General features: G+C 40.2%; 1 protein-coding gene across 1 annotated transcript in view; it reads right to left on the minus strand.

The window, feature by feature from the left end:
* Positions 1-230: 230 nt before the first annotated feature.
* The window catches only part of ntn1b (netrin 1b), a 114239-nt gene continuing 88848 nt past the window's right edge, over positions 231-25621 (minus strand). The window contains exons 6-7 of the mRNA XM_057817222.1: positions 24576-24650; positions 231-1887 (exon numbers count right to left, since the gene is read on the minus strand). Of these exons, the coding sequence (XP_057673205.1) occupies positions 1565-1887; positions 24576-24650 (398 nt within the window). The 3' untranslated portion in view covers positions 231-1564. The remainder of the gene's footprint in view (positions 1888-24575; positions 24651-25621) is intronic.

Here is a 25621-nt window from a genome sequence, read left to right on the forward strand (position 1 = left end):
ATTTCAGTTAACGAAATTTGTTTTTCAATTGTAGTTTTTGTCATTTAGTTCATTTTCACTAACAATAATTAACAGTAACAGTCATTTTTAATTACCAAAAAGATTCACTTGCCCTACAAAGGATTAAAGACAACAGTGCCTTGCGACAGTCTTTTTGAGTTATGATTATCTGAAGGCACCACTGTATTTTAACTCATTTGCCTCTCCCAGTCAAAATGGATTGGATGTTTAGCACTGCCACTGAATGAAGAGAATTGACAAGTCCTCCCAGTTTAACTGAATTGTACGGCTATCGTTGTCAGATCCAGGCAATGAGTTTAAAAAAAAAAAAAAAAGCTGGACATTAACCAAGATTTCTTGTTAAACATCCAGTTGTCAGCAGTTCAGTGTGGTTTTGACTTCCATGGAAAAATGATACAGCTTAAATTTACCGTGTAAAGAGTGTGGCGGTGCGCAATCATAGAACCAATGAGAACAAATACCACAAATTCTTCTTGAATATTTACAATTATAGCAATTGTGGGGGTTATTAATTAAAAAATGTCACAATCTTACAATTAAAAAAGAACAAAATAAGCAAAGTTAGTTACAATATTAAATGTAAATGTTTGCCTTCTTCATTCTAAAAAATAAAATGTGTACAAAACATACCCCTATGTGGCCGTGTGTATCATATTGGAGCACTGTGATATTTTTATCCCTTGAAAAAAACTGATATATCATCTAAATGGTTTTTAGTTTGTTGTGAGGGACCACTAACTGCTCCAAGTTTACAGGATTTTATTTTTTTCTCCATTATTTTGTGTTTGAGCCTGAAAAAGTTAACAATTCACCATGGTTTCTGTACAAGTGGCACTTTTCAATAGTTAATATCACATATATCAGTCAGTTGTAACTATACAGATACTTTTGCATCAAATGGCACTCGAGTATACTTTTGTCCTTTTGAATGTCACTTTACAGTTGTGAACATATCTCATATGTTCTAAAATAGTCACCTAGTCAAAGTAAGTGCAGGCTTGGTGTGTCTATTCTACATCAAGTTGATGCTAGGACATCATCTATCTAGTGTTTATGTATGCACATAAAGTAACTTTACATTGCAGAGGTCACCACGACAACATACTGGTATTATGAACTGGTATTTGTAGGAGCTGCTCATAATAAGACCACAGCCATGAACACTTTCACAATTTCACCGGAGAAAAATATGGCAGCTTTTTTTTTTTAAACATTTATGGTCAAATCGTGTTCAAGTCAGGACATTTCCCCAAAGTTGGTTACTGATGAAAAGGGTTTTTTGACATGTAACTCATCCCTAGCATTAGGTGCAAACTCTGCAAACAGAAACAGAATGACCTCCTTCAAGAAAAATAAAATGTTTTTTTAAATTTAAAAAAAAAAATCTTTTGTCCAAAATCAGAGCAGCAGCACTCAGTCATCACTTTTACTTTTCACCTTGATCTTTCTAGGAATGATTCTTCCAGTTTTTTTGTAATCTCCATTTCCTTGCATTCCATTGGAGATTTCCCTTTCTCCCTTTTCTCGCTCTCTCTTCCAACCTTTAGCACTTTCCCCTCTTGTCGCGCTGCTGGAACTTCCGGAGGCGGCGTCCCCACAAGTCTTTCCAAGGGATGAGCAGGCTTCCCTTGTCCGCCACCACACCGCTCTGCCCGGGGGAGTCGTCATCGTCCGAGCCCATGAGCAGGTACTTCCTGCCGGGTTTGATCTTGGGGCATTTGCAGGCTACGTCCTTGGAACGCACCCACAGCAGTTGGTCCCCGCGGCGGATGCGCTGCTCGCCTTGTTTGTAGACAGATATGATGTTGACGGTGAATTTCCACCACTCGCCTGCCTTGTCTCCTTTGAGGACGTGCACCTGGACAGCTGGGAGAGGATAGAACATGAACTTGTCTTTAAAATATCCAGATTTGGGAAAATATGATTTTAAAAATTTCTTTCATGCATTTGGTAATGATTTTGAAGAACATTATTTTATGTTGTTTTGGTAACACTTTATTTGACAGTGGGTTCATAAGACTGTCATAATTATGACATGACACTTTCATGAGCATTAATGAATCCTTATGACCAGGGGTGCACATAAGTGGTCCGCATGCGCGCATGCGTACTGGACATAGACAAACGCGCTGGCCCTCAATGGCTTCCATTTGCTTTTGCGTACCGATGGCTGACCACTGTATTTGCGGCGGACACGAGAAAATAACTTCTCAAAATGTCAAAGAGGCAGGCCCCACTGAGTAATTACAGTGCCTTGCAAAAGTATTCGGCCCCCTTGAACCTTGCAACCTTTCGCCACATTTCAGGCTTCAAACATAAAGATATAAAATTTTAATTTTTTGTCAAGAATCAACAACAAGTGGGACACAATCGTGAAGTGGAACAAAATTTATTGGATAATTTAAACTTTTTTAACAAATAAAAAACTGAAAAGTGGGGCGTGCAATATTATTCGGCCCCCTTGCGTTAATACTTTGTAGCGCCACCTTTTGCTCCAATTACAGCTGCAAGTCGCTTGGGGTATGTTTCTATCAGTTTTGCAAATCGAGAGACTGACATTCTTGCCCATTCTTCCTTGCAAAACAGCTCGAGCTCAGTGAGGTTGGATGGAGAGTGTTTGTGAACAGCAGTCTTCAGCTCTTTCCACAGATTCTCGATTGGATTCAGGTCTGGACTTTGACTTGGCCATTCTAACACCTGGATACGTTTATTTTTGAACCATTCCATTGTAGATTTGGCTTTATGTTTTGGATCATTGTCCTGTTGGAAGATAAATCTCCGTCCCAGCCTCAGGTCTTGTGCAGATACCAACAGGTTTTCTTCCAGAATGTTCCTGTATTTGGCTGCATCCATCTTCCCGTCAATTTTAACCATCTTCCCTGTCCCTGCTGAAGAAAAGCAGGCCCAAACCATGATGCTGCCACCACCATGTTTGACAGTGGGGATGGTGTGTTCAGGGTGATGAGCTGTGTTGCTTTTACGCCAAACATATTGTTTTGCATTGTGGCCAAAAAGTTCAATTTTGGTTTCATCTGACCAGAGCACCTTCTTCCACATGTTTGGTGTGTCTCCCAGGTGGCTTGTGGCAAACTTTAAACGAGACTTTTTATGGATATCTTTGAGAAATGGCTTTCTTCTTGCCACTCTTCCATAAAGGCCAGATTTGTGCAGTGTATGACTGATTGTTGTCCTATGGACAGACTCTCCCACCTCAGCTGTAGATCTCTGCAGTTCATCCAGAGTGATCATGGGCCTCTTGGCTGCATCTCTGATCAGTTTTCTCCTTGTTTGAGAAGAAAGTTTGGAAGGACGGCCGGGTCTTGGTAGATTTGCAGTGGTCTGATGCTCCTTCCATTTCAATATGATGGCTTGCACTGTGCTCCTTGAGATGTTTAAAGCTTGAGAAATCTTTTTGTATCCAAATCCGGCTTTAAACTTCACCACAACAGTATCTCGGACCTGCCTGGTGTGTTCCTTGGTTTTCATAATGCTCTCTGCACTTTAAACAGAACCCTGAGACTATCACAGAGCAGGTGCATTTATACGGAGACTTGATTACACACACGTGGATTCTATTTATCATCATCGGTCATTTAGGACAACATTGGATCATTCAGAGATCCTCACTGAACTTCTGGAGTGAGTTTGCTGCACTGAAAGTAAAGGGGCCGAATAATATTGCACGCCTCACTTTTCAGTTTTTTGTTTGTTAAAAAAGTTTAAATTATCCAATAAATGTTGTTCCACTTCACGACTGTGTCCCACTTGTTGTTGATTCTTGACAAAAAAATTAAATTTCATATCTTTATGTTTGAAGGCTGAAATGTGGCGAAAGGTTGCAAGATTCAAGGGGGCCGAATACTTTTGCAAGGCACTGTATTTCCGTGTTCCCCCACCCCCGTCAAAAGACAGACAGACGACAGAGACGTCACCGCAGCTACCGAGAAAAAGGACTTTTGCTGAAAAGTGGCTGAAGGAGGTACCATGGCTAGAAGCAAATGATGCTCGCACGGAAATGCGGTACAAAATGTGCCGTGAGAATCCCAATGTCGCTGATAAGAGCAGCGCATTTTATGTAGGGTCAAAGAATTTCAGCCATCCAAACTTTGAAAAGCATGAAAAAAACAGAGAGCATGTGGCATTTAAGCAAACTATCGATGTCAGACAGGACCCCACTCGCGCTATGGACAAGTGGCGGAATAAAGGTAATGAAGAACAGCGCCATGCACTGACAAACGTGTTTTTGCTCGCATTTTACAAAGCTAAACATGCACGTTCAATGAGGTCTTATGAGGAGGACATCCCACTTTTACAAAGGCTTGGAGTTAATGTGGGAGCCGCATAATGCCCTTTATTTTGAATTGGAGCTTTTATGTTTATTTCTTTAAATTTCACTTCAAAGTAATGGCAATTTTGTTGTGCCAGTTGATGTAAATCAAGCATTAATTGTTAATATAATTAATTAAAGTTAATTGGCTCTAAGTAAAGCTTGTCATAATTTTATCGCATCAGGCGGGTCGGCTCTCAAGCTCAATGAGGACCAAGTCACATCTCCAGGTCCTCCTCTGAGAACCTGGGCAAAAAAATATATGTGCACCCCTGCTTATGACAGATGTCATTTAGTGTCATCCGGCAAATTGTGTCTGTTTTGAATGGATGTAAAAGATGCGGACTGGACATACAGTGAAGAAAATAAGTATTTGAACACCGTGCTATTTTGCATTTTGTCCCACTTAGAAATCATGGAGGGGTCTGACATTTTCATCGTAGGTGCATCTCCACTGTGGGAGGGATGATCTAAAAAGAAAAATCAAGAAACCACAATGCATGATTTTTTCACAATTTATTTGTGTGATACAGCTGCAAATAAGTATTTGAACACCTGTCTATTCTGACCCTGAAAGACCTGTTAGTCTGACTATTAAAAGTCCACGTCCACTCCATGTATTATCCTGAATCAGATGTTCCTGTCTGAGGTCGTTAGCTGCATAAAGACACTTGTCCACCCCGTACAATCAGTAAGACTCAAACATGGCAAAGACCAAAGAGCTTTCCAAAGACATCAGAGACAAAATTGTACACCTCCACAAGGCTGGAAAGGGCTACGGAGCAATTACCAAGCATCTTGGTGAAAAAAGGTCCATTGATGGAAGAAGAGAAACATGACGGTCAATCTCAATCAGAGTGGAGCCCCATTTAAGGTATCACCTTGTGGGGTCTCAATGATCCCGAGAAAGGTGAAGAATCAGCCCAGAACTAAACACAGAAGTTGGTCAATGACCTGAAAGGAGCTGAGACCACCGTTTACAAGGTTACTGTTGGTAATACACTAAGATGTCATGGTTTGAAATCATGCATGGCACGGAACAGACCCGGCGGCATGGGCGGGCATTAGGGGGCCGTGCCCGCCCTGAGGGACGGCTGTGCCCGCCCTAGCTCGATTAAACTGTACTGTGTAATTTTTTTTATTTTTATTTTTTAAATCTTCCACAAAAACACACACACACGGGGAGAATGAACCCTATATTCCAGTGTTTTTCAACCGATTGTGCCGCCGCAGCGAGAAATTATCCAATGTCGCTTTTTTTTAACATCGTCGGGCAAAGTTGCAGTAGGAAGGAAGGAATGTGGAAAAAGTTCTCGGTTGTGTGCAGATGAGTCGTGTTGCGTTCAAGGACTACTTGGATTTCTAGCCGTCAGCCACCTTGCTCTCCGTAACAATGTGGACCCCAGCACTTCTACTGTTCATTATTTGACTCCTCAAGTGTCGATATATACAAAAGTGTCCTTTCCATTTTATCCATATGTGACGACCGTTAATCCTCCCTCTTTGTTGTATTCCAACACATTATCGAGGACAGCTAGGTGAGAGATACCTAGAAATCCGAGCAGTTCTTGAACGCGACACGAGCGGCTATCTAGCGCCATGGCGCCATACAAGCTTAAACTCATCTCCAAATGGATTATTTTGTACGCCTTCGTGAAAACACAGAGAAATGGCCAACTTTTTTTGAGGAAAACTACAAAGGTAAATAAGAACGCCCTGAAAGCCAGTTACTTTGTTGCTAAATCCCAAGAGTCCCAAACTGTGGCAGAGACGTTAATACTACCTGTCTGCAAAGCCATTGTCAGCGAGACGACCAGCCCTGATGTGCTTAAATGCATTGCTCAAGTCCCCTGTCTGATAGTTTTTCAAGCCTAATTGCTAAACGTTTCACACTGAGTAAGTATAAATACTGAGAAATTATTTTATAATTAAATATACTATACAGAAAGTAATTTTGGAACATTTTGGTGTGGTGTGCCGCGAGATTTTTTCCAACGCAAAAATGTCCCGTGACTCAGAAAAGGTTGAAAAACTCTGCTCTAGTCATCCTATCTTGATCTGTCGTCACAATCAGAGCAGCGAATGTAGGCAATTTCTAGCCAATCACAGATAAGGGGGGCGGGCTGAGTAGCCGGCCATTGTGTACTGCGATTGGATAGGGATTGCTCCGGTTACAGAAATGGCGATTGAGCGGCTCCTCCGTTGCTAATTCAAATTGGAATGGTCATCCGTGTTTTTTTTTTTCAAAAAACTAAAGACGAACTCAAGCCATGACAAAGACGCGGCCGAAAGTCAACATGAAGGGATAGCGCTGCCACCTCCTGCAGTTTCACTGACTGACACTATCATCAGAAAATATAACGGGTAAAAACGCCACTGTTACGGCTAAATTTACATTGAAGAAGTGTGCCCCCCCCAAAAAATGTAATGCTCCCCCTGTAATTTCTTTCTGCAGCCGGGTCTGGCACGGAAGATTCCCCTGCTTAAACCAGCACATGTCAAGGCCCGTCTTAAGTTTGCCCATGACCATTTGGTTGATGCAGAGGAGTCGTGAGAGCAAATTTTGTTATCAGATGAGACCAAAATAGAACTTTTTGGTCATAATTTCACTAACTGTGTTTGGAGGAAGAAGAATGATGAGTACTATCCCAAGAACACCATCCCTACTGTGAAGCGTAGCATCATGCTTTGGGGGTGTTTTTCTGCACATGAGACAGGACGAGTCCACTGTATTAAAGAGAGGATTACTGGGGCCCTGTATTGTTACATTTTGGGGAAGAACCTCCTTCCCTCTGTCAGAGCATTGACAATGACAATGACCCGAAACACACAGCCCGGAACACCAAGTAGTGACTCCATAAGAAGGTTCTAGCATGGCCTAGCCAGTCTCCAGACCTAAACCCAATACTAAACCTTTGGAGGGAGCTCAAACTCCGTGTTTCTCAGCGACAGCCCAGAAACCTGACTGACCTAGAGAAGATCTGTGAAGTGGGGTGGGCCAAGATCCTTCCTGGAGTGTGTGCACATCTGGTGAAAAAATACAGGAACTGTCTGGCCTCTGTAATTGCAAACAAAGGCTACTGTACCAAATATTTAGGGCCCGAGCACCAACTGGTGCGAAGGCCCTATTGTTCTGCAAAGGATTATTATTATTCGTTTTTCATGGCAAATAAAAATGGTCAATTTGGAGGTCTTAACATGCTCAAAAATTCACCAAAATTTGCACAAACATGCGGATTTGCGAAAATTTTGATAATTTGGCAACGTTGTGAAAAAATGTCAAAAAATGGCTCAGTGGCGCACCCTGAAATTTTTAAAAAAGGCCTCTCCATTTAGTTTTTTTCAACGTAGAGCGATGAAATTTAGGGAGTCGATACCTTATGCAAAAATTCTTCAAAAAGTATTTTACACCCATATTCCAAACCCAATGGGAAATCGGGTATTTTGGATTGAATGTTGAAAAACATGCCATTTTTGTCGCAAACAAGGGTGCACATTTGAGACCATTGCGCCGAGGCAGTTAGTTGGATCCTCCTCAAAATTGGTGAGACTCTTCATGAGACATATGAGATGTTAAGTTATCAAAATGGTGAGTTTTCATTCACGGGCCTGACATGGGCGGACTACCAAAATCGGGCTTATTTGGGGATTAGGGTTTAGGGTTAGGACTGCTTCAGGGCAAATGAAAATGGCCAATTTGAAGTTCTGAACATGCTTAAATACTCAACAAAATTTGCACATATCAAAATGGTGAGTTTTCATTCACGGGCCTGACCTGTGCGGGGTACCAAAGTTGGGCGTTTTTTGGTGATTAGAGTTAGGGCTTAGGGTTAGGGCTTCTTCATAGCAAATGAATATGGCCAATTTAATTATTATTATTATCATTAGGTGGTTGTTATTACTTTTTCATGGCAAATGAAATGGCCAATTTGAAGGTCTTACCATATTTAAAAAAAACACCGAAAAGACATTGGAGGAATCGGTAACGAAGCATTGAACGATCCAATTGGATTCAAAAAAACTTAAATCCAAATAGATATGTTTACACGTGGTAACAGGAAATACACTGGAAATATTTATTTGTAAAGCATAATAAACATATTTAACAGACATTTAGCATACACATATAATGTATAATTTTCTTGCTTTTTTTGACATTACATCAAAGAGTAAGCCAAATGTATTTAGCATCCCCAAAAAAAAAAAAAAAAAAAAAAAAAATTCACCGAAAAGAAATTGGAGAAATCGATACGTTCCCCGAGGGCCCGTTGAGTCCTGCTTGCTGGGCTAGTAACATTTGTTTTCTCAGGTGTTCAAATACTTATTTGCAGCTATATCACACAAATAAATAGTTCAAAAATCATGCATTGTGATTTTTCTTTTTAGATTCTATCACTCACAGTGGACATGCACTACAATGAAAATTTCAGACCCCTCCATGATTTCTAAGTTCAAATACTTATTTTCTTCACTGTAAATGAGGTTAGTGACATAACTAATGAGCATTCATTAATGCTCATGAAAATGTCATGTCATAATTATTATGGTCTTATAAGTCTTACACACACTGTCAAGTAAAGTGTTACCGTACTTTTTTTGGGTAGTTTTTTGGGTGTGATCAAATGTTCATTTCATTTTAAAAAGTGAATGTGTTTAAATGTGTTTAATGATAGTAATGGTAGGCATAAAACGATTGAAACAATATCTTACACAACACACTCAAGTCCATTCACTGTAAAAAATACTAATGGTGAAACATAAAAAAGAAATAGCAGAAATTAAAAACAACCATTCATAACAAGCTATAGCTGTTAGTTTTCAGGAAAATTGTAATTAATGTAAAAATGAATGGTGAAAGGATTGCTGAATGGATATTTGGACCACTAAACTGAACACATCTTACAATGATAGAAGTAATAAGTCTTTCACGCCAAAGCCATCTTACAGCAGACAAACTTCACATGAGAGATGAATTAAAGCTCCCTCGCCAGCAGAGCCAAACAGAACATTTCTTCACTTTGATTGCCCCGAGAGGGACACATCTCTGGCGTTCATCTGGGCTCGAAGTGCGTTACAAAATATGGATTTGATTTGAACTTTGTTATTCGTATTTATTTAAAATGGTGCAAATAATTCAAATTCTAAGAAACACTGCTTTAGATGACAGGCATTCACTCAAGATTGTCACGCAAAGCAGTTGAATGTGCATAGATTTTATCTTATCGCTTGATCTACAATTCATGTAATACTACAATTGCTATTGAATGTTAATGAACACATCCAGTCATTGGGGGAACTTTGGCATTTATTGTGAAATTAAGCCAGTGTGCACTATTATTACTTGACAGTCATTCTTAAATCCACAGATGTCCAATCCATTTCGATGGTGTGCTGCTTTAAGCAGGGGATGGTTGTTTCCCAAAATCTAACAATAAAGGGCCCCAGTCATCCTCTCTTTACTACAGTGGACTCGTCCTGTCCCGTGTGCAGAAAAACACCCCCAAAGCATGATGCTAATACCCCCACTCACAGTAGGGATGGTGTTCTTGGGATAATTCTAATCATCTTTTTTCTCCGAACTGGGTTCGTGGAAATATAAACAAAATGTTCTATTTTGGTCTCATCTGACAACAAAATTTGCTCTCACGGCTCCTCATCATCATCCAAATGGTCATATGAAAACTTAAGACGGGCCTTGACATGTGCTGGTTTAGGCAGGGGAAATTTACCATGACGTCTGAGTGTATTACCAACAGTAACCTTGTAAATGGTGGTCCCAGCTCATTTCAGGTCATTGACCAGCTCCTCCTGTGTAGTTCTCGACTAATTCCTCACCATTCTTAGGATCACTGACACCCTACGAGGTAGATCTTGCATGGAGCCCCAGTCCGAGGGAGATTTACAGTCATGTTTTGCTTCTTCCATTTTCTAATAATTGCTCCAACAGTGGATCTTATATCACCAAGCTGCTCGGCAATTGCCCCATAACCCTTTACAGCAGGGGTGTCCAAACTTTTTGCAAAGGGAGCCAGATTTGATGAGGTAAAAATGTGGGGGGCTGACCTTGGCTGACTTCCTTTACGTAGAACAATATATTTAAGCAAGTTTTAGCAAGCCACTCTGTGTGTCACATTTGCTTAATTATTTTTTAAAATTAATAATTTCAACAATCTCGCAATTAGCCTTTGTGGCGTTTTCTTTTGACTCTCGGGCTCTTATGAAATACTGCTGCTGTAAAATTAAACTACCTTCAAGTTGCTTCAATTTGTCACTACGTATCTTCCCTATAATCTTGTCGTAAATGTCAGCATGTCTTGTTTGGTAATATCGCCTCACATTGAACTCTTTAAAAACAGCGATGGTCTCTTTGCAAATGAGGCACAGTTGTTGTGTATTTTAGTGAAGAAATAGTCCAATTTCCACCTATCCTTGAAGCGTCGGCCGTCGCAGTCAACTTTCTTTTTTTTGTTGATTGTCGCCATTTTAGAAAATTGGGAGGGTAGGGTCACATGGTGTATGTTGATGTTGCTTAGAGTGCTGCTGCCCTTTAGTGGGCAAATGAGGAGCAGCATTTAGTGTGTAAACTACTTCATATGCTGGTAGCAGTACTGCTGACCAATTTATTAAGTCTGTGTGCGGGCCAGACGTTATTGATTTTATGACAGAGGCTGGGGGCCGGATGAAATTTGACCACGGGCCGCATTTGGCCCCCGGGCCGGACTTTGGACATGTCTGCTTTACAGCCTTGTAGAGGTCTACAATTCTGTCTCTGGGGTCTTTGGACAGCTGTTTGGTCTTGACCATGTTAGTAATTGGAGTCTTCCTGAATGTATGGGGTGGACATGTGTTTATATGCAGCTAACTGCCTCAAACAGGTCAAAAGTCAGACTCAAAAAGTCTACCACCACTCCACTTATTCGTTGGACTTTTTAAAGGCGACTTACAGGTCTTTAAGGCTCACAATTCTAGATAATAGACAGGTGTTCAAATACTTATTTGCAGCAGTATAATACTAAGTTGTTAAAAAAAATCATAGAGTGTGATTTCTGGATTGTTTTCTCCTTTAAAGGGCAACTGAAGACCTTTCCGGATTTTGGTGTAATTTTACGAATATAAACTTTGGACGAGTTCGTCAAAACAACCATGACATTATCAACACGTAATTGTAAGGATAATTTGCGTTTTTTTAGTTTTTTTGCACTCCGTTAATGTTCCCTTCGCAAACCTGGAAGTGTGACGTAGATTCCCCGACGCAACAGAGAAGACTATCCACAGCTAGCATAGCAGCAACAACGATGTCAGTGATATTTCCACCAAAGGTAACCATTCAGGATCGTTCTGTCGTGACGCTACCAATGGCAAAGGCTCCCAGGAAAGATGAACTACAATTAATCCCTACATGTTTGAACCTGAGGTGTCAGATGACGACGATTTGCTTGACACAGCAGATGTCGTCATGACGCCAACGGACAGCTCGACACTTCATGAACGGGAGAGTGAGTGGGAAGCCTAAGTCCAGCATCGTGATTTTTTTTATTTGAGGGAATGAGATTACATGGTTGTATATTTTTCTATGCTCTCCACATAGCTAAAACTGGATATTAGGTCATGGGACAGCTCCTACCGATCTAAATATGGTAAAATTGCCCAAATGTGGCTAAATGAATAATATGTTACTGATTTTTCAAAATAAATGACAAAACGATTTTATTTTCCAGGTGTTGCTGTAAACCGTCAAGTAATTACCTTTCCTAGAGTATGCCTGTGTCGTCAGGAGATCCCAGACGTGAGAGCCAAACTTAAGGAGGCTGAAGCACTGACAGGGGCATGAATTACATTAAAAATAAATAAAACCATAAATTGTAAACAACATTGACATATTTTGTTGACTGTTTAATGTATTCTATTGGTATATAATATATTGTAATTATATTACATTCTGAAACACTATTCAATAGGCCACAATAATAGATGATACCAGATTTATGTTGAATCAGCATCAGCTTTCGCTGTCAGATTGTAACACAACATAGAAAGCCAAGTTATACCAATCACACAATGGCACACATCAAAGAACATAAATTTAGTAAGCAACACAAAGTTAGGATAGCAACGGACTAGCGCAACAATGAAAAATGATAATGGCAGTGGGAAATATGTATTCACTCTTTTCTGCAGCATTAAGTGTTCTCTATACAAAGATAAATCATTATTAAAATATGAAGGTAACTAGATTTTTCTTTTAAAAATGTGTACAGCATATACGACTAGTTTATGATTTCATGTCATCAAAATTTGCTACATTTATTTCTCCTAAGTCATCGTCCTCTGATGTCGCAGAAATTCAGCATCTGGCAGGCCTCATTGGATCTCTCACAGTGGACAAACACCTACCATGAAAATTTCAAACCCGTCCATCATTTCTAAGTGGGAGAACTTGCAAAATCGCAAGGTGTTCAAATAATTATTGGGAATCCATTGACAGGAAGCTAAACATCTAGCTTCTACAAATGAGAAAAGGATAACATTAGTTTAGATGTTAGTTTCAGACATAAGTTCATTTGCTGCATGCCAGAATTTAAGAGTTCTATGTTAAGTGAGATCACAGGTAGACATCCAATTCATTTGGAGGAGGGGCAGCAATGGCAGCCAATGCGTTAAAAAATGCAGGTGTTTTCTCTGTAGTTCTTTTTGGGAATCCACTGACAGTCCTCTTATTAGTGGGGCGTGGCATTTTGTTGTGTATATGTACGTGTCTGCAGAAAATGAGCACAATATCCAAAGAAAGACGGTTTGTTGGGCTGAGTCGAGTGCGCTCTCACAGGCCTACCATTCAATCGCGGCCCTCTCCTTCATCCAGACACATAAAGGGTGCGTGAGCGGGGCGGAGGGAGGAGAGGCCACTATTTGTCTTCCCAGCCACAGAATAAGTTCCAGAAGAATCGGAATATAGTCCGACCTCGTGAGCTATCCGGGTTCTGCTCCCAGAGCGCCATCCAACTTCCCAGCGTGAGAATCCACTGGAGGCAGAGCCCTCTTCTCTGCGGCATCCAGGCATCGAGCCTCGTTTCCTCTTAGTATCTTTCACTATTCCTCTCTCAAGTATAGTCTCACTTTGTGTTTAAACACACACAAATCCCCACACGTCCGGCCACTCGCTTGAAACTAAATAGCCGCCGGCGAAAGAAGGCTCACTCAGCGGCGGGTCAAAGAGTGTGTCGCAAAATAGTGACAGTGTGGTGAGACGCAGGAAAAACAGAGGTTTTGTGAGAGGAAGCGATAAGTGTGAAGTAGCGCCGCGCTCACACAATGCTTGCCAAATGAGACGACCTCGCAGCCAAACCTCCCACTGGGTTAAACTGCTTTGGGCAGTGTGCTGCAGCTTGACACTGCTCACCATCGACAGGCCAGGGCTAATGAAATTAGGGCTCACTTAATTACAGCGGGAGGCCCCTGTCTCATCTGGTTATCAGCTGAGAGAATGATCGGGGACTTGGTTGAGCGCGGAGGGGGCGTCCGCGTCTTTGACCGCCATTGCGGAGTGTCGGTAAACACGCGAGGCTTTGATTCATTGTCCACCCGGTGGCACAAGGAGGGAGGGAACGTGTGTGTTGAGAAGGATGTCAGGCGAGAAAATAATCCCATTGTGACCACCGTCTCCGTAGCGACGGCGTTGATGAAAAACAAAAATTGAATCAACAAAACATATTTCTTTCTCTCCGAGGTGGCGATCCGTCACCGTCTGCCTAATTTACCACCTGTTTGCGCCCTGAGGAATGCTCGGCGCAGGCCGAGTGCACAGCTCTGTTTAAACAGAGGGCCCCTTCCCGTGACCCCCGGGGGGCCTGTGTGCTCACGCACACATAAGGGTTGCGGCACCCCCCAGAGAACAGGGAGAGACCAATAAAAGCAAGGCGACAGGCCTGAGAAATGAATTCAAGTGAAAAGAAAGGGATGCAAGCTAAGCAAAGATGTCTGCAACAGAACCGCAGTGCGCTTCGGACAGAAGCATCTGCTTCCAGAAGAAGTTCAGAGAGAAAACCAGCGGGAATTGCCTGACTGTCTTGAGCTCGCCTGCTTGTCTACTTGCCGAAAATTAGCGTAGGTCATAAGGTTTTGCAGTTTAGTCCCCTATCGGTCTAGTCCCGTATTGCTCAACTTTTATTCAGCCAAAGCAAAAATTGAACATTTCAAAACTCCCACTGCACACCAACAAACAGAAAATTCCTCAAACGAATATACAGTGGTACCTCGACATACGATTGCTTCGACATACGATCTTTTCGACACACGACGTAAAATTTGACTCGCCATTTGTTCCTGCATCCGACAACATGCTCGAAATACGACGATTAATGACAGCGCCGCAGTGTCTTTGTTTTGTCGCAAGACGGCTGCACGGCAGATTTTCTTGTGAGAAAAATCAACATGGGTTCCAAGAATGTTAGTGCAGGTGGTGATAAAAGGAAAAAGGTGAGGCTTACCATTGAAATGTAGATGAAAATGATACAAAAATATGAGCGTGGTGCTCGCGTCCATTAACTCATTTGCTCCCAAAAGCAAAATAAATACATTCTATTTTTAATTGTTTCAGTGTCCCAAAAACGTATTTATACGTCTTTTACTGTTTTTTTTTTTTTCACAAGAGACATCTCTAGGTTCTGATGCAACTTTGCTCCAAAGCACAACGCTGAAAATCCATTTTAAAGCAATAAAACTGGTTACTGGAGGGCAGTAGGGCATTTGATAAGACCCGCAACTCGATTCAACGGAACGAACGGCCGGGCCGCACAGCTGGGGTGCCGGCAGAAGACGACCGAATGGACGACCAGGACGCCAGCCGCGGGAGGTCCAAGCAAGACGACAGGGAGGACGTCCGGTACGCCAGGCGACGAACAACCGAGCAGAATAACCTCGAGGACGCCCGGGATGCCAGGCGCTGGACGACCGAGCAGAACGACCGGGACCACGAGTGCAGCGGACGATGGCGTTGAGTCAGTGCTGCTCGCCGAGCAGAGCCCGCGCCGCCGTGCTCAGCCGCTCGTGTCCCCCGCACCCTCCAGAGTCCTGCGACTCAGCCGGAAACGCGCACGGCTAAACCAGTTCCCCCCCAGGAACCCTAACCCTAACCCCACACAAGTTCCCCAGGCGAACTCGCCACAAAAGAAAGACTCAAACAAATCCATCTTGATGAGTAAGCCTGTTGCAATATTAAATAATTCCATTTATCGCACGGTAAATGAAAATGAAGGCGGTAATTTTCCCGCTGCAATTTATCGCCTCACATGCGTGTGTACGTGCGTGCGTGCAGCAGATGTGCGGTGGACGTGCTGTTAAAATTTCGGCTTCCTTGTTACCAACATCGCAATATGCTGTGTGATGAGGATTCACTCTGTTTTTTTTACTTCTGGGTATGTTCGTTTTATACATTTGAACCTAGCCTAGGGCTGCATTCATACTATAGGTCTTAATGCATGAATCCGTTTTTTTCGTGTTTTTCCGACTCGAGTAAGGCATTAACTTGACAGTCTGAACGTGACAAGTCGCATAGAACTGGACCATTTCAAATCCGATCTGGGTCACTTTCGTATGTGGTCAAAATCTGATCTGGGCCACATTTTTCCAGAATGGGGCTGATGGTCTGAACTTTCAAGTCTACCGAATCGGAATTTATGCAGCAATGACATCAGCAAAGCGAAAGCGGCAGGCAGGACAGGAGCGATGTAGCTGTGCATTAGCTTCTAGCTTGAACTCTGCTTTTATGCACGAAGCAGGCTTGAACACGGTCATAAAAAAATAAATGAAGAAAAGGATAAGCTTGACAGTTTTTGATTTTAATTCTATGCGCCGAATGAGGAATATTTCAGTATTGCTTACATGGCCGAGACGGGGCAAAAGACGGGGCACGCACACAAGTCAAGGCGTATGTGCGTGCGTGTATGCGTTCTATCAGTCCATATAAACTTTGAATAAAGGACTAAACGGGGATTATTAATGTCTGTTATTTGTTGCATCTTTTTGGAAATCAAAATATGATCACCCTGGAATGACATACAGCTAGCGCGTGTAATTTGTTTTGATGCTTCTGTGCATGCGGTCACTTTGCTGAGCGCATCTCAGACTGCGAATCAGTGCGTATGCGTGATACTTGAATGAGCTCCATGGACAAAGGCAGTCTGAACGGGCACGCCAAAAAAATCACATATGACAAAAAATTGGATTTGTGCGTTAAGACCTGCAGTATGAACCGAGCCTTAATGAAGCCAAATTTTTGTTACTGCTACTTAATTCATGTATTTTTCTCTGTTGTTGTTGACGTACAATTGCTTGTGTTACTTCAACTTTATACCTCTGTGCCTAAATGCTTAAGTTATTGAAGTGCAATTTTATCTTTCCTTGAAAAAGACATGTTATTTTATTCTGTGTTACTGTGCGGTATTGATATTGTTGTCTTTTACTTAAAAGTGGCATGTTCTATTGTTTTTAGTGTGATTTCTTAAGAGTAAACGTTTGTTGCGTTTGAATGGGTGTACTTAATATTATTTAGTATTCTTACTGTGTTATTGTAAATTTGTAAATTGGTTTAAAAAAATGGGGGGCGGGGCGCAATAATATCGCAATTTATCGCACACTACAATTTGTTATCTCGACAGGCCTATTGATGAGACACTACAGGCAATGACGAGGGAAAAGCCCACCCCGTCCGCCGACACAGCTGCGGCGGCCACAACAGCGCCATCTCCCAGCCCAACAGTCCAGCCATGTGCAAATAGATTGTTACTTTGCTATCAAAACCTCTATTTGTCTTGTTGTTTGTTATTTTGTAGAAGGAAAACATTATTCAGATGTTTGGGATGTCACTAAAGCAAAAAATAGCTGTGATAAAGTCAACGTTATGTTTGAAATGTATGCTTTTACAAAAAGCTCAATTTCCCCTTTTTTCCATCAGAAATTGGAAAATTGCTTTTCTAATGCTGATTTTTAAAGAATGGAAAAAAATATGAACTTTTTTTTTCCTGCTGAAAGAAGGGTCTAATCTTTCTTTTGGTGGGTTCCATGCTTATATAGAAATAGAGCAAAATTTTCTGTGGGCCTTGCAAAATCAGTCAGAATCCAGTAAAACGGCCGGGAGCAAAGGGGGTTGCACCGGTGAAAATGGCTGGGAGTGAATGAGTTAAAAGACTCGACAATATGGCCACACAGAATGACTAATTTGAAACGGCCCTCCTCCGACCTCCAGTCTTTAAAAGATAAGGTGACATTTATTATTGTGATAACATCGCCAAAAAATCGCCAGCATATTCAGGTTCTTAATCATTTATTTCAGAACTTGTGCAACACAACATGTCTACTGTCCGCCACAGCTAAACATTAAAAGTAAAAGTAAAAAGTCCTCTCTCACTCTATCAAGTCAGCCACATGGTGCGTTCAGGTACACCACACAAAACACATCCGCCACATTGGAACCCGATTTGTTACATTATTACAGGTATTTTATTACTATTACTATTATTATATTGTTATTCCTATTTTTATTCATCATTTATTTGTTTTGCTCTGTGTAATTGCCATTTGCAATGGTACCAGCAGCATTTATTAAGGATTTAGTGTAGGGTTTCAGGCTGTAGAACAAATTAATGGAATTATAATGTATTCTTATGGGAAAATCCTGCTCGACATACAACCATTTCTACTTACAAACAAGGTCCTGGAACAAATTAACGTTGTATGTAGAGGTACCAATGTATATGGCGGAAAAAACAGACAAGGCTAAAAAGCAGTTTCTGCCATTGCACCCCTCTTTAAAATAAACTGCTCTTTTTTAAGCTAAAAGAACTGCTTTGTTTGATAGAACAATATGTCTATATGCTGCCATAGCAGTTTCATGGCGCATTAAGCCCCCAAACTATTTTTAGTTTTACCCTTAAGACCCCCGTTTACAGACACAGCTTTTGTTTCAACCCAGCCATAAAAAGAAGGTAATTATATTCATTATTCGAAATGTCTATCATTTTACCTTAGAATCAATAATTGATGTCTCATATTTAGCTTTAAAAAAATGACTTGATAAAATTATTCACTTGCATATTTTAAAACTTTCAACAAATTACATCACAATGAAAAAAATTGTGTCTGTAAATAGGTCATGGATATCTACCTCATAAATATCACTTAATTGTATTTTTTTTGTTACTGTACCATTTCCCCCACTATTTTAGATGACAAATAATCGATCCAAACACAGAAAAATTGAAAAAAAAAAAAAAATTAAAAGGGTAAATATTTGAAAAAGAAAATCTCGAGCACTTTTTGATGTCTGTGATTTCTGCATTGCGACCCTTGTTATATTATTGTGTTTTACCCATAAAATCCCCTAAAGGTCCGGCTGTGACCATTCACAGCTGTGTCTTGACACTCGATGAGACATTCTACATGGACTTTTTGGATCGAAATAAGGTAAGTACATGATAATATCTCGTTAAAATCATGGTGTCTTTAATTATGCTCTCTCATGCTGTCACCCCGAGTTAGGGTTTGGGGTTTCAATTTTTTTTTTTTTTTGAAAGCCTGCCTATTCAAAATATTTCTTCCTCCAGAAAATTGAGATTTTAAGCTTTCCAAGTATGTTTCACACATGCATAATGGCCAAATCATGGGTCTCAGAGCAAAACTTCAAGTCAACTGAGTGTTTTCCGTCACATACTTAAGATCAGTGTTGTTTTCAGCAATGACAGTAATGAAAATATTTCTTCCACGAACATTTTTCTTTCCATGACAATGACCAGCTAAAACGTGGCTTGGGAGAACATAAATGAGACGAATGCCAATTTTCGTCTGACAAGACGACAATGAGACGTAAATGCGACATTTTCTGTCATATGTTTACAATACGTGACATTTTCATATTGTACTTGGAGTTACTTCAGCTTGCATTGTAGCAGTGTTTGGGTCATGTCACTCATATAAAATGTGCTGCGCCACTCCCTCACTTGCCTCAATGGAGTTTAAGATGTGTTTCAAGCTAGGCTGCGCTCCATCTTGCTTGTTTGAAAACACATGGTAAGATTTGTTTTCTTATATTGGCTACAGACAATATGGAATGTTGCATAAACCCGGGAATGGGCAAAATATTCCACAAAAGGCTGTAGTGTTTCCGTTCCAACCCATCAAGAGGAAACCTCTTCACCAACCTATCAGTTAATCGCAGTCAGGTGCTTCTTTTTTCAGCAGAAACCTAATTGGTTAAAATGTCTTTGCTGGTGACTCCGACCCACTAGAGCCCTTGACAATTTGTGCCAATGACAATGATAGACGCCCAACGCATTTAAACTTTGAGGACTGGTTCTGAATGTTCTTGTTTCAGTGCCATTGACAAACACGTAAACAGTTTAATGACATCTGAAGACAGCGGTGGCTGCAATTTGAAAATAGATTAATAAAAAAAGGGGGTTGCTGAGAAGAAAATGTGTATAATACAGTATCAAGTTATCAAAACGTATCACAATCTTGCAATTTTAGCCAGAAACGTGATTGTGTTTGGTGTTTATGGGCCACACAGAATGATGTGGTGGGTCAGATATGGCCCCTGGCCTTGAGTTTGACACCTGTGATTTAAAGTGCTCAATAAATCTGACATACATCCATGTAAACTTCAAACAGGAATGCCAGCATTCAAAGATAGAATTGTGATGTAGACGAGTATAGCAAAATCTTACTGCAAATCTGTTTGTTTGGTTTTTTTAAACTGATTTTAGCCTTTCTGATTAGGCGTGTCCTCAGTTATAACCCCAGACTGTGGAGGTTTTGGTTGAAGTTGATGACAACCAAGAAATATTGTTTCCTTCTCCCCAAGTTCCAAACAATAACTCATTTCAGGGAAGATTGTCATCAAATCAAATGAAATACTTAATAATAGCGGCAAAACAACCACACTCTCCACCAAGCACTTCTGGTTAAGGATGTTGATTGTAAAAGCTTTACTCGAAACATAACATCTGGTAAAAATCAGAAGGGAAGTACATATAATTTTGGATGGATTCTTGATTTGCTTCCAGATTATTTCAGTTGCCGCCATTTGTTTGTGTAAGATCCAAATTTTGATAAACTGTGCGTCAAAGCTATCTTGTTATTTGTGATTTGATATTTGACATGTGTGGGAAGTGATGCATAACTAATATTAAAGTTGCAATAAAATTAGGGCTGAGCAATATGGTCAAAATTAAAATCTTCCCTCTATATTTTTTTACTCTTTCAGTGCCATTGACGATGATAGACGTCTAATCATGTGGCTCTTTTCATTCTCCTGCCATAGACTTCACTATCAGTTGGCCTATTTTCAAAACTTAAAACTAAAATATTTTCAAAACCAAAGCCGCTAGTGACCTAAAACCAAAACAGGCACCTCCCTTAGGCATACAGTTGTGGTCAAAAGTTTACATACATTTGTGAAGAACATAATGTCATGGCTCTCTTGAGTTTCCAGTTATTTCTACAACTCTGATTTTTCTCCGATAGAGTGATTGGAACAGATACTTCTTTGTCACAAAAAACATTCATTAAGTTTGGTTCTTTTATGACTTTATTATGGGTTAACAGAAAAAGTGATCAAATCTGCTGGGTCAAAAATATACATACATGGATCTGAAAAAGCGAATCATTGACTTGAACAAGTCAGGAACGTCACTTGGAGCCATTTCAAAGCAGCTGCAGGTCCCAAGAGCAACAGTGCAAACAATTGTTTGTAAGTATAAAGTGCATGGCACTGTTTTGTCACTGCCACGATCAGGAAGAAAATGCAAGCTATCACCTGCTGCTGAGAGAAAATTGGTCAGGAGGGTGAAGATTCAACCGAGAATCACCAAAAAGCAGATCTGCCAAGAATTAGAAGCTGCTGGAACACGGGTGTCAGTGTCCACAGTCAAGCGTGTTTTGCATCTCCATGGACTGAGAGGCTGCCGTGCAAGAAGGAAGCCCTTGCTCCAAAAGCGGCACCTTAAGGTTCGACTGAAGTTTGCTGCTGATCACATGGACAAAGATAAGACCTTCTGGAGGAAAGTTCTGTGGTCAGACGAAACAAAAATCGAGCTGTTTGGCCACAATGCCCAGCAATATGTTTGGAGGAGAAAAGGTGAGGCCTTTAACCCCAAGTACACCATGCTTACCGTCAAGCACGGTGGTGGCAGTATTATGCTGTGGGGCTGTTTTGCTGCCAATGGAACTGGTGCTTTACAGAGAGTAAATGGGATAATGAAGAAGGAGGATTACCTTCAAATTCTTCAAGATAACCGAACGTCATCAGCCCGAAGATTGGGTCTTGGGCGCAGTTGGGTGTTCCAACAGGACAATGATCCCAAATACACATCAAAAGTGGTAATGGAATGGCTAAATCAGACTAGAATTAAGGTTTTTGAATGGCCTTCCCAAATTCCTGACTTAAACCCCATTGAGAACTTGTGGACAATGCTGAAGAAACAAGTCCATGTCAGAAAGCCATCAAATTTAACTGAACTGCACCAATTCTGTCAAGAGGAGTGGTCAAAGATTCAACCAGAAGCTTGCCAGAAGCTTGTGGATGGCTACCAAAAGTGCCCAATTGAAGTGAAAATGGCCAAGGGACATGTTACCAAATATTAGTGCTGCTGTATGTATATTTTTGACCCAGCAGATTTGATAACTTTTTTCTGTTCACCCATAATAAAGTCATAAAAGAACCAAACTTCATGAATGTTTTTTGTGACAAAGACGTATCTGTTCCAATCACTCTATCAGAGAAAAATCAGAGTTGTAGAAATAACTGGAAACTCAAGAGAGCCATGACATTATGTTCTTCACATGTGTATGTAAACTTTTGACCACAACTGTATATGAGTCTCCTTGAGCAGCGACATAAAAAAATTCAAAGTCGTTCCCAAATAAAATCCCGAATAATTATTAAATTTTTTTTTTTTTTATACAAGTACTGTATAACAAAACTTAAAATGGCTATAAAATTCTCAAATGTTACGCTAGATGCACAAAAATCACCAAATGCAGAGATAATCACCTATACTTTCAGGATCAATAGCAATATTTAACATATCATACAAGTTTTTGCCCAAAATAGCAATTTATTTTTTTCCCCTTTGGTACAAGAATGAATGTACAGTATGTATTATTTATATTATTTATACATTATGCTAAGTTTGTTATTTATATTAGGTTTTATTTGCATGTTTGAAACTATGCAAATATGCATTAATAGGGGTTTTATATACACTTATTAATTTTAAACTGTATATACACTAGGGCTGCAACTATCAATTATTTTAGTAGTCGATTAATCTATAAACTAGTTAGTTCGAATAATCGAGCAATCGGATAAGGAACATAAAATAATTGAACTACCTGAGCTGAGCCTCAAACGGTATAAAAAAAAACTAAATGAGCATCAAAGTACAACAAAGGAACAATTGGCTAACTTACATAGCAAAGGTCCGCTAGCTTAAATGTTATAAAATGCTAACTTTTTTTTTTTTAACAATGCTCTTAACCAATGGTTCAAACACATATTCCCACAAAAAACGGCTAAATATACCTATAAACTAAATTACAAATGCATTTAAAAAACATTAGCTCAAACAGAAACTTAGCTTATGTTGGTCTTAACAGGGAGCAGCTGGATTGAGCCATGTGAAATATGTCATGTTATATTCACTATTGCCACTAGAAGGCAGTGTATCCACCCAAATCAATAAAACTAAATGCAAAAACTTTCAAAACAAACCATTACAACACCACTTTAATTAAACGAATACTCGAAGCAGCAAAATTGAATTCAAACTTTTTTTTAATAATCGAATTACTTGAGTTAATTGATTAATTGTTGCAGCATTAATATACACCATCAAATTGTAGAGGTGGGAATCTTTGGGCACATAACGATTCGATTACGTTTCAGAGGCTCCGATTCGATTATAAATCGATTATTTATGTAACCCCCACCCCCGCTTGTAATGGGTTGTATATTGGTTCTAAAATTGTACAAAAATCCTCTCGGGCTAAACCAAACTAATATTTCAGTATCAAGTTAACAGTTAAAAACAGTAAAATACTCAAGTCCCCATTCTGTGTCAGCAACTTTAAACTAATCAATCAATTTATAAATTAACTAATTAATTTAATGATGTGAATCAACCGTTACAGTTGTCAAGATTTTGCCGATTTAGGTGCATTTTAGACAAAAAGTTAATTAGGTTCACTACTACAGAGCCTTCTAGAGAAGTCTACTGCTTTAAGATGGCGGCCGTTCACTAACGCGGCAACTACTAAACGGCAAGTCTGTCATTTTGCATCTAGTTCTACATATATGTGATATCTACCGTAGCCATATGTGGCCATATGTTTGTAGCAACCAGCATCTGGGTGTTGTTTGTAGCAGCTGTCGGCCGCAGTCAGATATAATTGTTTTATTTATCTAGCGCCATGAGTTGAACATGATATTTACTCTCGGTCCGTTCCTCATTGCATCCCGAAGACTGTGCTGGCTGTGTTTTAGTTCTGCTTTACCTGGTATAATTCAATAATCGGAATTTGGATGTTTGTAAATCGTTCTCGAATCTTCCACGGCCGAATCGCGAATAATCTAAGAATCGGAAATTTCGCACGCCTCTAATAAATTGTATGTTCAAAATGAGGAGGGAGTGTAGTTGACACTACTTTGCGGTTTTTCACTTTACGCGATCAGTTCTGGTCCCCATTAACCGCGATAATTGAGGGTTCACTGTACTCACAAAGACTAGAAAATACATTATTGAATTTAAATAACTCATCCATTCATCTTTCTAAGCCTCATTTTCTCTCTTAACTCTTTCAGTGCTATTGACGATGATCAAGGTCCAATCATGTGGCTCTTAAAAACTAAACTAAAACTCTTTTAAGCAGTTTGTAACTATTGGTCATCGCCGCAAGTGACAGCCATTGAGTTAAATGCGTTGATTTATGTCGCTACACTACATTGAGCCCTCATGATGTCACTGTTTAAACACACGTTTGTCCTCATGAAGTGAGGAATACCAGAACACACCTAATTATTCCATCACAGAGAGAGAAGATGTAAGTACAGATGAGCCCGCATCACTGGTTACGACTGTTTAAGTCATCAGCCGCAGAGCAGCAACAGTTGGGATGCTGATTAATTGAGACATTTAACGTCTGCGGTAGTACATTCTTCCCTAGCGGACTCACTTACCATAGTCTTTTTTACAGTACTTCTTCATGGTGATTTTCATCTTCCCTTTGGAAGTTTTACAGTGGGATTCACAATCTGGGAACAACAGAAATACACATTTTAGTTTGGGATTAATACAATCACTCTATAAACACAAGAATCTGTCTCGGTGTCCTCCTTTATTCGGAGACTGACTCGGATGGTCATGGTGGTAAGGTGGCTGAAGGAAGAACAAGTCTTTATTAGAGTTGTCTTATAATGACTTTTTAAACGATAACGATGCTTACAAATTGTCCAACAATGAGTACACAAATCTGATACCGATAGCAAACTGATACCGATATATGCAGTCGTGGACTTAACATCAAGGGAAAAAGTTGCTCGAATTTGAGACAGCGAGAACGAAAAGTGATATTTGGAATGTGGCAAAATAAATTTTGCCATGTGGCATTTTTTTGCCATGTGGCAAAATGTTTTTTGGCATTTGGCATTTTTTTGGGCATATGGCCATTAAAGCGCATTGACATTAAACTGGCACCCAAGTAGGCTATGCACGTCAAAATGTTCCATTCATATTAAATTGCAGAAAAACATGTGGCTGTGATTTTTTACCCTACACTTTACATTTCAGCGCATTGACATTCAACTGGCACCCAAATAAGGCCGACCATACACTTACCATTCATTTAAAATTTTAAGTTTATGGTTATAAATCACAACCAGATGTTTTTTATGCCATTGAAAATGAATGGAAAATGTGGCGGTGCATAGCCGTCAATGGCATAGCCTGACTTGGGTGCCAATTGAATGTCAATGCGCTGTAATGGTAAGTGATTGGTCAAAAATCAGAGGCACACATGTTTTTCTGCCATTTAATATGAATGGAAATTTTTGACGTGCATATGCATAGCCGTCAATGGCATGGTTGTGCATGACCTGCAAAAATGCCATACACCCCCCCCCCCCCTCAAATAAAATGCCACATACAAAAAAAAAAAATAAAATAAGCCACATACAGGGCATTACCCAGCCTATACGCAGACTATGCAGCTGCTTAGGGCCCCTGA

The sequence above is a fragment of the Corythoichthys intestinalis genome, chromosome 16, assembly GCF_030265065.1.
Source record: "Corythoichthys intestinalis isolate RoL2023-P3 chromosome 16, ASM3026506v1, whole genome shotgun sequence".
Classification (NCBI taxonomy): domain Eukaryota; kingdom Metazoa; phylum Chordata; class Actinopteri; order Syngnathiformes; family Syngnathidae; genus Corythoichthys; species Corythoichthys intestinalis.